The sequence below is a fragment of the Zalophus californianus genome, chromosome 3 (genome assembly GCF_009762305.2).
Source record: "Zalophus californianus isolate mZalCal1 chromosome 3, mZalCal1.pri.v2, whole genome shotgun sequence".
In the NCBI taxonomy this organism is placed as follows: domain Eukaryota; kingdom Metazoa; phylum Chordata; class Mammalia; order Carnivora; family Otariidae; genus Zalophus; species Zalophus californianus.
The window spans coordinates 74,979,688-74,992,712 of NC_045597.1; the positions used below are offsets into that span (position 1 = coordinate 74,979,688).

At 42.6% G+C, this 13,025-nt stretch overlaps 1 protein-coding gene across 11 annotated transcripts in view; it reads left to right on the plus strand.

Moving 5' to 3' along the window:
- The window catches only part of LOC113919824 (phospholipid-transporting ATPase IB-like), a 237,857-nt gene that overhangs the window by 42,119 nt on the left and 182,713 nt on the right, over positions 1 to 13,025 (plus strand). For 6 of the 11 annotated variants that reach the window (XM_027589587.2, XM_027589595.2, XM_027589594.2 and 3 more), the window contains exons 1-2: positions 1,152 to 1,269; positions 11,688 to 11,832. The exons of 4 other annotated variants lie outside the window; for them this stretch is intronic. In XM_027589587.2, coding sequence (XP_027445388.1) covers positions 11,732 to 11,832 — 101 coding nt within the window. In that variant the 5' untranslated portion in view covers positions 1,152 to 1,269; positions 11,688 to 11,731. Of the gene's footprint in view, positions 1 to 1,151; positions 1,270 to 11,687; positions 11,833 to 13,025 lie in introns of those variants that run through there. One more of the 11 variants, XM_027589593.2, reaches the window with a different exon arrangement.

Sequence of the window (13,025 nt, forward strand, 5' to 3'; positions counted from 1 at the left end):
GAATATATTTCCTTGAAAAACTATATAATAATAGTTATTTTGTATACATTTTAAAATTTTATGTAAAGGATACTGTGCCATAAATCTCATTCTGCTTTCATAAAATGTTAGGTCTTCAGGACCTATTCATGTTACTTTATATGACATGCTTCTGTTTGGCACATATTACTCTATTGCATTCCCATAACATAGCTCTTTTCCTGTACTCATACTTAGGTTATTCCCAACTGTTCCTGCTTCTATGAACTTTTACGTGGTTTCTAATGAACCTGCCCTGTAGTGGTGTTTTTTGGGGGGGGGGGCGGGGTGGGTACATATGTCCTAGAGTAGATGTCAGAGGTTTTGGGCTTATGTATTTCATTTCAGTAAGTAATGCTGGATTGTTCTCAGAAATGGTTGTACAAGTGTAATTTCTAATGGTAAATATTAGTAGTAGATATAAGCTACGTAAACGAAGTTCCTTAGGTTCTTTGATACTTTTTAAGAGTCTGAAGCATTCCTGAGACCCTACATTTTGAAAGCCAATGATTTAGTCTACAAAAGTATTGGTAAAAATCATCAATTATCAAATCTACATTAAGTTCATGTTTCCAGGGGTGCCTGGGTGGCTCAATCGGTGAAGCATCTGGCTTCGGCTCATGTTGTGATCTTGGGGTCCTGAGATCAAGCCCCTGCATTGGGCTTCCCTGCTCAGTGGGGAGCATGCTTCTCCCTCTGCCTCTGCGACATTCCCCCTGCTTGTGCTCTCTCTCTCAAATAAATAAATAAATAAATAAATAAATAAATAAATAAATAAAATCTTAAAAAAAGAGAGACATTACTGTTAAAAAAAAAAAAAAAAAAAAAGCTCATGTTTCCAGTGAGGTATTGTCTTATCTTCAAGTGTTCACCTATTAGTAAGCATGTTACCTACTTTTTTCCACCATTTGGAAGAAAAGCAAATTAGCTCCCAAGTGTGAAAGGTCTCTTTTATCCTTCTAGGCTGGGTTGAAAGGAGGGAGGTACTTCAGAGGGCAAGGAAAGCAGGCTTGGTGAGTGTGGAAGGACAGGAAGTGTGGCAAGCCCCATCCCAGGAGCACAGTGTGAGGGCAGTGCTGAGGCCTCAACTGTCAGAACTTCCAGAGGCAAGCTGGGAAGGTTTCCGCTCATTCCAGGCCAGGACCAGGGGCCACCGTCGGGACTAGGGCTTTTGGTGTTGAGTGAAGACATTCAGGATATTAACCATAACAGGTCATTTTCCAGTCAAATGTGGTGTCCCCAGCCTGACTGGTGAGTAACTAGGAAGCCCTCTGTTTCAGTGTGTGGTCCCTTTAAGCAGCAGCTGTGTAACTGTTCCAGTAACTGAACTGGGGTCCATTCTCAGGCGTCCAAGGCTCACCCAGGGAGCCTGTCCTTTTTCATTCCAGGGTCTGACCCTTGAAATTTTGTGGAACACGTGTCAAGAGGCTGGAATCAGTGCCCTGTACCCTAAATGGCCAGAGAAATAATAAACCAAAACAATAGATTCATATCTCATTTACCTATTGCCTAAAAACTTTCTAGTAGTTTGGACTGTCACTGTTTGGTGGGTGCCTATGCAGTCACTCTGTGTGATGTGTGTCAGTGCACGTGACTAAAATTCAACAAACACACACACAAAAAAACATGTTCACCATACAGAGAAAACAACCTTTATATATATGTATATATGTATATATATATTTTGTTATATTTCTTGTTTCTAAACATTTTATGTTTTTAAGTTTTTATTTAATTTTAATTTAATTTTTTTCCTTTTTCTTTCTTTCTTTCTTTCTTTTTTTTTTTTTTAAGAAATCATTGGAGATAAGGCAAAGCAAAAATCACCTTTAACATTACCTCCAGGCTCGGGTGCCTGGGTGGCTCAGTTGGTTAAGCGACTGCCTTCGGCTCAGGTCATGATCCTGGGGTCCCGGGATCGAATCCCGCATCAGGCTCCCTGCTGAGCAGGGAGTCTGCTTCTCCCTCTGACCTTCCTCCTTCTCATGCTCTCTCTCTACCATTCTCTCTCTCTCTCAATAAATAAATAAAAATCTTTAAAAAAAAAAAACAACATTACCTCCAGGCTCAATCCCCCGTCTCCCTCCCTTGGGCCCTGCTCCAGGCAATTACTATGCTGAGTGCGTTGTGTATGATTTCAGTCGTTTAGTCTAGTTAGCATCTGTCAGCACACATAGTTACAAATTTTTTTCTTGTGATGGGAACTTTTAAGATTTACTCTTAGCAACTTTCAAGTATGCAATACAGTATTATTAACTATAGTCACCATGCTATATGTTATATCCCCAGGATTATTTATTTTGTAACCAGAAGTTTGTACATTTTGACCTTCTTTACAATTTTGCCCACTTCCCATCCGTACCTCTGACAATCACCAGTCTGTTCTCTGGATCTATGAACTTGTTTTTTTTGTTTGTTTATTGTGATTCCCACATTTAAGTGAGATCATAAGGTATTTGTCTTTCTCTGCATTAATTCAGTTAGCATACTGTCCTCATGGTCCATCCATGTTGCCACTGGCAAGATTTTCTTCTTTTTTTATGGCTGAATAATATTTAATTGTATATATATATATATATACACACACCAGGTTTTCTTTATTATTCATTCACCAGTGGACACTTAGGTTGTTTCCATATATTGACGATTGTAAATAATGCTGCAATGAAATGGCTGTATATCTTTTAAAGTTAGTGTTTTCATTTCCTGATTGGTACATAGGCCCTCATGTGGCAGTTTTTAATGTATACAAATATGTATAGTCTTTCAGGACCCTGAAGTTAAGCCCCACTGGCTACCAGAGCCAGGCAATCTAGAGGTGTCCCCTGGGCAACAGTCACAAAAATCAGGGTGCCTAGATGAGGGTGCCAGCTCCTGTCTGGGAATACTGGCAACCCAGAATGAGGTAGAGGGAGAGCACACAGCTAGCATCCACTGGCATCCATCCCTAGAGAATACTCCAACAGCCGTTAGTGTGCCTGCCCCTCAGGCTGAAGCTCCAGGACCAGCTAATAGGCCTCTTCCACAGAAAGACTCAGGGGTGTTTCAGTCGGCTGTCTGTGACATGCCCTGCGGGTGGTGCTGGCCAAGAACCAGCTCTCTGATTATTGCAGTCCCATCCCACCAGACCCAGGAAAGTGAGCCCCACTGGCCCCCAGAGCCACGCAAGCAAGCAGCGTCCCCTGAGTGGCAGCCATAAAAACTGGGGCATCAGCTGAGTGTAAAGGCTCCCCTCTGGGAGATCCTGGTGCTCTGGTGGCAGAGTACAAAGACAGTGCCCACCTTCCAAGGTTTCTGGAGAGTATGACTGAGGGCCTTCAGATGTGTGTTTGACTAGAAGCCTGCTCCTTAGGTCAAGCCTGTGAAGATAAGTTAATTGGCCTTCTTCATAGAGAGCCTGGGCTCCTCAGTCTGTTGCGTCTCTGCTCTGCCCCATAGAGGGGGGTGCAAGCTGGATGAAAACTCTTTCTCCGTTGGTTAGATTCCAGTGGGACTACAGAGCATAAGCCCTGTCAGCTGCAAAATCAGGTCACTAGATGGGGGTACAAGCTCCACTCCAGGAGATGCCAGAGGGCTGGAGGGAGGCATAGGGGAGTGCAAAGATGGCGCCCACAGGCCTCCGTGTTTGGAGAGAATTTCCGCAGATCCCTAGATGTGCATTAATGTAGATGCCAGGCCCTCAGGCCAGTGCTTTAACAGGAGAAAATAAGTCTCTTTCACAGAAAGTCTGGGTAGGCACTTTTCAGTTGGCTGCCTCTGTGCTCAGTCCTGGGGTAGGTGCATTTGCATGTGAACCCTTTAAGAACAACTTCTCAGTTCACCATAGTCTTGTGAGTCTTGTGGATGCAAGCCCCATTAGATGTTTTGGGGGCTCATTTCTAAGATGCAGGTAAAAGTCAGGGTGCCACATGTGGGGTCAAAACCCTGCACTCCTCGGAGAGAAGCTCAGGGTTTTGAGTTCCTTCCTGATTGGGGGTTGCCACACCTCTGGTGGGGTTCACACCTCTGGTGAGACAGAGTCCGCCTCTCGTACCACTCTGATGTGGGTTTTTTTCATTTTTATGTGTAGGAGTTGCTCAGCTAGTTTTTAGCCTCCCCTTTCCCGCCCCTGGAAATTGTTCCATATGTAGCTGTGGATTCAGTGTGTATTTTGGTATCCCTAGAGACTCCTTCTTAAATAGGTTATTAGTTGGTTCTTTCAGCTGTACTTAATTCCCTCTTACTGTGCAGGAACCGTATTCATGTTGTGGTAAGTGCAGGAGAGGGCAAGTGTTCTATAATCCTCTGATTTGGTTTTGTTCTTCACAAGGACTTTTTAGGTTGTTTTTGTTTTTGTTTTCCTGTTAAGTGAGACAGGAAGACTAAGACTAGAATGAGCTAAAGTTAGGCATTTCCTTTCTTCCACGTTGATGAGGCTCTGGTAAAATACTTTTCCTTGAGAGCAGGCCTTTGTTGAGGGGAACAGAATGTGCTGAGCATATTTTCTAATGGTCCCTTTCCCCCATCTCTTGCTGGAAGCATGAGGGGCCTTTTCTCTGATTTTCACCCTGAGAACCTGGTGGTGTTCCTTAAGGTCCCCCTCTTGGGCCATGTCCCCCAGAGATTTTTATCTCAAAGCTAGTGCATGGTTCAGCCTTCTGCAATTAGTCAATTACCCTCTGCATGTTTCTACCAGTTGCTGGCTCCAGAGATAAATTGTGATTCTCTGTATTCACCCAACTCTTCAGTTTTTGGGGACACAATTCGCCTTGTGACCTGAATTCTCTGATGGATCTAAGAAGAGTTGTAGATTTTCAGTTTAATCAGTTTTTTTCTCTTTATGAGGATGGGAGTCTTAATCTCCAATTATTTTTACATGTTACACCAGAGCAGTTTTTTAAAATAGGTTCTTTAAGAGTATTTTACATTGGCAATCATGTAGTTTGTGAATAGAGTTCTATTTCTTTCTTTTCTCTTTGCTTTTTGTTTATTTGTCTTGCCTTATTGCAAGACAAAACCCCCAGTGCAATATTGTATACACGTGGTGAGTAAGGACAGCCTGCATTGTTGCCAGTCTTAGGAAGAAAGCATTTGGTCTTTTGCAATTAAGTCTGATATTTGCTGCAGGTTTTTCATAGATATCCTTCATCAGGTGGAAGAACTTACCCTATTTTCTTGGCTTGCTGAGAGTTTTTATCAGTTGATGTTGAAATTTGTTAAATGCTTTTGTATCTATTGAGATTATCATAGGGCTTTTTTTTTCCTTTTATCTTTTGAGATGACAAATTGCATCATTTTATTTCCAAATGATGAGTCAAACTTCCTTTCCTGGAATAAACCCACTAGATTATTATCAGTTTCCTGGGGTTATCATAGGAAACCACTACAAACTGGGTGACTTAGAACAATAGAAACCTATTGTCTCAGAACGCTCAAGGATAGAAGTCTGAAATCAAGGTGTCAGCACGGTCATGCTTTATTTGCAATCTGTGGGTGAAGGATCATTCTTTGCCTTCCCCAGCTTCTGGGAGCTCCAGATGTTCCTTGGTTTGTAGCAGCACGGTTCCATTCTGTATCTCCATCTTCAGGCATTTCCCCTGTCTCTTCACACTGTCTTCCCTCTATATGTGTATCTGTCTCTGTGATCAAATTTCCCGTTTTCATAAGGACGGCAGTCATATTGGATTAGGGCCCACCCTTTGACATTATCTTAACTTAGTTAACTCTGCAGGGAACTTAAGCTATGGTCTGAATGTTTGTGTCCCTCTCCCCCAATTCATGTGCTGAAATCCTAACCACCAATGGTGAGGTTATTAGTAGGTGGAGCCTTTGGGAGTTGCTTAGGCATGCAGGTGGAGCCCTCACAAATGGGATCAGTGCTGTATAAAAGAGGGCCCGGAGCGCTCCTTAGCCCCTTCCACTATGTGAGGACATGATGAGAATGCACCAGCTGTGAACCAGGAAGATGACCCTCACCAAAACCACCATGCCGGTGCCTTGACCTTGGACTTCCCAGCCTTCGAAACTGTGAGAAATAAATTTGTTGTTTAGGAGCTACCTAGTCCGTGGTATTTTATTAGAGCAGCCTGAACAGACTAAGACAGCTTGTTTCGAAATAAGGTCACATTCTGAGGTACTGGGGGTTAGGACATCAATGTATCTTCTTTTGTGTGAAGATGCAATTCAACCCATAAAAGTCACGATGTGTGATCATTTTAAATATTGGTAGATTTGAGTTTGAGTATTTTGCTAAGGATTTTTGTAATCGTGTTTATAAAGGATTTTAATTTGTACTATTTTTTTTCTTTTAATGACTTTGGTTTTGGTGTCATAATGTGGTTTCATAAAATATTTTGGGAAGAGTTCCTTCCTCTTTTCTTTTTTCTGACTGCTTTTAAGATTTCCTCTTTGTCTTTTGTTTTCTGCATATTCATTATAAATCTAAGTGTGATTTTATTTTTTATTTACCTTGTTTGAGATTTACTGGTTTTCTTGCCTTTGTGAAAAATTCATAGCCATCGTCTTTTCACATGTTGCTTTTGTCCTATTTCTCCCTCCCCGCTTCCTCCCTCTCCCTCCCTCCCTCTCCCCCTCCCTCCCTCTCCCCCTCCCTCCCTCCCTCTCCCCTCCCTCCCTCCCTCCCCCCTCCCCCCTCTTCCTCCCTCCCTCCCCCCTCTCCCTCCCTCCCTCCCCCCTCTCCCTCCCTCCCCCCCTCCCTCCCTCCCCCCTCTCCCTCCCTCCCTCCCTCTCCCCCTCTCCCTCCCTCCCTCCCTCTCCCCCTCTCCCTCCCTCCCTCCCTCCCCCCCCTCCCCCTCCCCCTCCCCCCCTCCCCCCTCCCCCTCCCCCTCTCCCTCCCTCTTTCCCTTTCCCCCCTCCCTCCCTCCTTCTCTTTCTCTCCCTCCATCTCTCTTTTGTTCTCTCTCTCGTTCTCTCTCCTCCCCCTCCCTCCCTCTTTCTCTGTCTCTCTCCCTCTCATTCTCTCATCCTCTCTCTCTCTCTCCCCCTCCCCCCCCCGCCATCAGGACTCAGTTGAAATTTTGCTAGATCTTCTCACTTCGTTTACTTGATCTCTTAAGCTCTTTTATGGATATTCTGTTTTCCTGCTTCCCCGTGCTGTATTTTGGGTAATTTCTATCACTATTATTTTCCCTCTCAGCAGCATCCTATCTGCTGCCAAATCTGTCCATTGAATTTTTTTTAAGATTTTATTTATTTGTCAGAGAGAAAGAGAGAGTGAGCACAAGCAGAGAGAGAAGCAGGCAGAATGAGAAGCAGTCTCCCCACCAAACAAGGAACCCAATGTGGGACTTGATCCTAGCACCCTGGGATCATGACAGGAGCCGAAGGCAGATGCTTAACCGACTGAGCCACCCAGGCATCCCTGCCCATTGAATTTTTAAGTTTCATTAGGACTTACCCCATTTTAGAGATTTTATTTGGTTCTATTTCAAATTTCTGGGTCACTTCCCATAGTTTCTCTCCATATAGTTACTTTATTTTACTTTTTTTAAAGATTTTATTTATTTGACAGAGACAGACACAGTGAGAGAGGGAACACAAGCAGGGGGAGTGGGAGAGGGAGAAGCAGGCTCCCCGCTGAGCAGGGAGCCCGATGTGGGGCTCGATCCCAGGACCCTGGAATCATGACCTGAGCCGAAGGCAGACGCTTAATGACTGAGCCACCCAGGAGCCCCTCCATGTAGTTATTTTAAAGCATGTTTTTCTTCATACATAATAAACATGTTTATTTTCTTTTAAAGAAATCTATAGTGGGTATTTTTGGTAGTCTTTTGTTTGTAATGGTTCTTACAATTTTTGTTTCTTTTGTATAGTACTTCTTTCCTTTGATAATAATTTTTGGGGGTTCCTTGAGGCCTAGGATGAACGGATTTTTCTTTGGAGAGGATTCATATTTGCTTTTACCTCTAGCACTACCAATTCTGAACCATTTTGAACTGACAATGCTTGAGATTTCTTGGACAACTCTGGTGATGCCAATTTGGGTCATTCTGCTAGAAACCTCCCTCCTTCCCATCATTGTGCCTCTCATTCTGCGTCTCTATGTCTGTCTCTCTATGTCTGTCTCTCATTCTGCCTCTCTGTCTGTCTGCCTCTCATTCTGTCTCTCTCCTCTCCTTCCTCAGAATGATACCAAGGCAACTTTCTCCAAAGCCCTGTGGGAGTGGTTGAAGGATAATGGAGCAGCATTCTTTCTACTTCACTCTGGCCCTGAGATGAATCTGTTTGACTATGGGGTTTCTCAGAGTCTCCGTCTTGGGCACAACCTGAGCCTTTACTTAAATACCACCTGTTTCCCCACAGCTAACTTTAGTATTAATTGGCAAATTTCTTCAGGAGAAAAGTGCTTTTTGAATTTTTTGCCTACTTCTCTTGACTTTTGTTTTAGACTTGATAATAGCTACTATCTTGCCTAATGAATTTAAAAAGCTTTTTTTTCCCTTAAAAGTCAGCATTTGAAGCTATTTCAACAGAGTTTGGTCACAATAAGATGGCCTACCATTACCTAAATCCTTATTTTTATATCCAGAGAAATCACTGCTTTCTACATCTCATTTATCAGCTTTTCATTCATTTCTTGATAGGATATCTGGGTCTCCTGCTTCTAGCTTGAATACTTCAATGGTGACATCTGAGTGTGGCCCCAATATTCCCTCTCTCTCCAACCTTCCAAAGTGATTTGATTTGTCTAATACTGATTTTTTTCATTATTCTTAAAGTCCAATAAACTTTGTCAAGAAGTGTCTTGGCATTTATTTTGTGTCAGATCTTTCTTAGTCATGTTCTCATTAAAGAAAGCTCTATTTTACCAATATTTTTATTTATTTTATTCTTTATTTCTTCCTCAAGGACAACAAATATACATATATTGGATATCCTTTGTCCCACATCTATACTTTTTCTCCAGTTCTTTATCTTCTGTGCTCTTTTTCATTTCATTTTGCTTAGTTTTTTTTTTTTTAAAGCTTTTATTTATTTGAGAGGCCTGGGTGGCTCAGTTGTTAGGCGTCTGCCTTCGGCTCAGGTCATGGTCCCAGGGTCTTGGGAACGCCCAAAAATTATTTATCAAAGGAAAGAAGTACTATACAAAAGAAGAAACAAAAATTGTAAGAACCATTACAAACAAAAGACTACCAAAAATACCCACTATAGATTTCTTTAAAAGAAAATAAACATGTTTATTATGTATGAAGAAAAACATGCTTTAAAATAACTATATGGAGGGGCGCCTGGGTGGCTCAGTCATTAAGCATCTGCCTTCGGCTCAGGTCATGATCCCAGGTTCCTGGGATCGAGCCCCGCATCGGACTCCCTGCTCAGCGGGAGGCCTGCTTCTCCCTCTCCCACTCACCCTGCTTGTGTTCCCTCTCTTGCTGTGTCTCTCTCTGTCAAAAATTAATAAATAAAATCTTAAAAAAAATAAAGATTTTATTTATTTGAGAGAGCGAGCACACAAGCAGAGGGAGCGGCAGGTAGAGGGAGAGGGAGAAGCAGGCTTCCCGCTGAGCAGGGAGCCCGAAATGGGGAGGTGGAGGGCTGGGGTTCAATCCCAGGACCCTGGGATCCTAAGGAAGCTGCTTAACCAACTGAGGCACACAGGTGCCCCGCATTTTGCTTAGTTTTCTACAGTCTGTGCAGGATATCCCTCTTTTCAGCTGTCTGTTGTGTAGTTGCTTCTAATGTGACTTTCCTTTTTCTTAATGTATTTCTCTTTCATTTCTTTTCTAAGCTCCTTCAGGTCACGTTAAAAATTCTTCTGCAGTTTTATTATGTTAAAAAATATTTTTGTATTTCTTTTTTTGACCTCTTGTTTCATAATGGCCATATTTAATTTCTTTTACAGGAAATGCATTTTCTCTGTGTTTTGTAACAATTCTTTCGATGTGCAAACAAGAATTTCCTTTGTCTTTTGTTCCTTATACTGTGTCATTTTTTTGGGCAAATGGCTGCATACTTTTTCATAGATTCTGTGCTGGCTCATTTTTTACTATTACTCAAATTAAGGGACCCACTCTAACAGACCAGTTATTTGCTGAAGAGACATGTTGGTGTAGCGGGAGACACCTAGTGTGTGAGCTGGGACATTAGCTTAGGCCTTAAAACTGGGATTCTTGGTCACCGGCACTCTTCTCTCAGGTAGCTGGTTAGCAGGTAGGCTTGAGGATCACAGGTCTCTAGTCAGGTGATTTGAGCTTTATTTATTTTCATCAGCAGCTCCTTAGTTAACTATCACTCACCTTTTGTTTCTTCACCCTCACACATGGATGGGTTGTTAGGGAAATGCTTGAAGAGAAATAGCTAAACTAAACATAAATGATGGTGGGAAAGTTCCTTTACTCCAGAATCTGAATATCCATGTCAATCCTGCACTACAGGACTTTTGGCAAGTCTGAGGAAATTTGAGCACGTGGACTGGCACAAAGATGCTTGTTACTGTTGAGAGCATACTAGCCTCTATTTCTCATCAGAAACAAATGGGACTTTCCTTGGGCCCTTGGTCAAAAACCTTATTCATTTTTGGGTTAGGAGATATCAAAGCAAACATTGCCTGGGCAAAGTTAACCAGGCAAGGAATACTTGATTAAAGACTATTGCAATAGGGAGAGAAACTGAACTCACCTCAGCTGAAACAAAAGATGGGAGAGTTTATAAGAGCTGGGGTGGGGAACGTGGGGATTGTCGTTGGCCATTTGTGTCTGCTAACTGGCCTTGCCCAAAGAATAAGTACATTTTCTCTTATCTTCATGACAGGAAGGAGTTTTATACTTGGAGCAAGGCATCCCCTGAAGTTAGGCTCCTACCTTACCATGGAGATCTTCTCTGATGATTACATTTCAGAGACATCCCAGGTCCTTGAGAAAGGCATTCCCTGGATCTTAAAGCTGGCAAGGGGCTTTTAAGGAGGTTTATATACATTTCAAAGGGAGTAGAGTTAAGAATTTATGGTTAGCAGTTCGTATTTGTGCTACGTGTCGCTGGCGTCTGAGCCGTTGGCTGGCAGGCATCATGGATCAGGTGTTTTGTATTTGTAAATTAAAACAATTCAAAATAAACTTATCTTTTTTCCATCATAAAAAAAAAAGAATTTATGGTTACGTATTCTAAGGTAAATGTTTTATGTTAGCAAAAAGGAAAGGGAGTTCAGGGGTCTATGGATAAGACATCTGTTTAAAATTAAGTCGAACTGAGGGGAGTGTTAAGGCCATCATGGCCAGGGGGTGCTCTCTGGTCAGGAAATTATTGCTCTTCAGCCAAGACACTCTCCCCTCCCTGTCCCCCAGCCCTCTTCACCTTCTCCCCTCCCCCTCCTCTTTCTGACCCAGCTGCTGGATCCTATATCACTGCTTGGTTCCCAGTGTCCTCCCTGGGCAGAGTGTCAGTGCCCACCCAGAGCCTCTGGGGCTGGGGAGGGGAGGGGAGCAGGGTGTGGGAGCTGTGAAGGAAGTAGAGCTGCCTCCCCCAATGCAAGGTGGCAGGGGAGGTCTAGGGGGCCCAATCCCTGGAGAAGTGGATTGGGTAGATGAGGAGCTGGGGGCTAAGAAAGCAGTCTGCCTCCAGGGGACTCACAGAGGCTGAAGTGCCCAACCAGAATACACAGTGCACTTGTACTGTCCCTGGAGTCTGACTTCATTTGCATTTCTGTGTAACATCCCTGTGCCTTCTTGATGTAGGACCTGTCGATTTCTCTTTGGGCTGTCAGAAGGTGGAGGAAAAGATGGGCTGGCAACAATCTCTGCAAGAATCAGATGTGTCCAAAGTCCGCACCATTTACCTCAATGAACCCCTTAGGAACAGTTTCTGCAAAAACTCAATCAGGTGAGAAGTGTGTGTAGCTGGGAGGAGAGGAAGGAGGAAGATGTGGTCCTCACCTGCAAGAAACAATTGGTGTGGATGCTTCAGGCTATAACAGTTGTCTCAGGCCTTGAGAAACTTTGAATTCTCAAGTTCACCACCAAGAATAGGCTGTGTTTTCATCTCACGTTCAAGGTTTCTTTCTGAGTTGGCCTCTCCTCTCACTTGTGCCTGTTCATGGCAATACCAAGCAGCACACTGCCATTTGGGAGCTCTCTTTAGTAATACCTACCTATGACGTAAAGTGCTTTCCAGTGGAATCTCACCGATCTGCTGAATTGTCCACCAATATCCTATATTAGGGAATTGAGCATTTGGCTTCTTTTTTGTTGTTGTTGTTGAAGTTTAGTTAACATACAGAGTTATATTAATTTCAGGATTACAATATAGTGATTCAACAGTTCTATACATTACTCAGTGCTCATCAAGATAACTGTACTCTTAATCCCCTTTACCTATTTCACCACCCCCCCCCCCATTCACCTCTCTTTGGACAACCACCAGTTCATTCTCTGCATTTGAGTCTGTCTCTTTTTTGTTTCTTTTTGAAATTCCCATATGACTGCAATCATATAGTATTTGTCCTTCTCTGACTGACTTATTTCACTTAGCATTATACCCTCTAGGTCCATCCATGTTGTTGCAAATAGAAAGATTTCATTCTCTTTTATGACTGAGTAATATTCTGTTGTATATATGTGTTATACCTTTACCCATTGAACTATGGATGGACACTTGGGTTGCTTCCATATCTTGTAAATAATGCTGCAGTAAATATAGGCGTGCATGATCTTTGTGAATTTAGGTTTTCATTTTCTTTGGATAAATATCCAAAGTGAATTACTAGATCATATGGTAATTATATTTTTAATTTTTCAAGGAACCTCCATAGTGTTTTCCACAGGGGCTGCACCAATCTGCATTCCTACCAACAGTGTGCAAGGGTTCCTTTATCTCCATATCCGTGTTATTTCTTGTTTTTATTTATTTATTTTTTTATTTTAGCCATTCTGACAGGTGTAAGGTGATATTTCATTGTGATTTTAATTTGCATTTCCCTGATGATTAGTGATGTTGAGCATCTTTTTGTGTATCTGTTGGCCATCTGTATGTCTTCTTTGGAAAAATGTCTAGGTCGTCTGCCCATTTTTAATCAA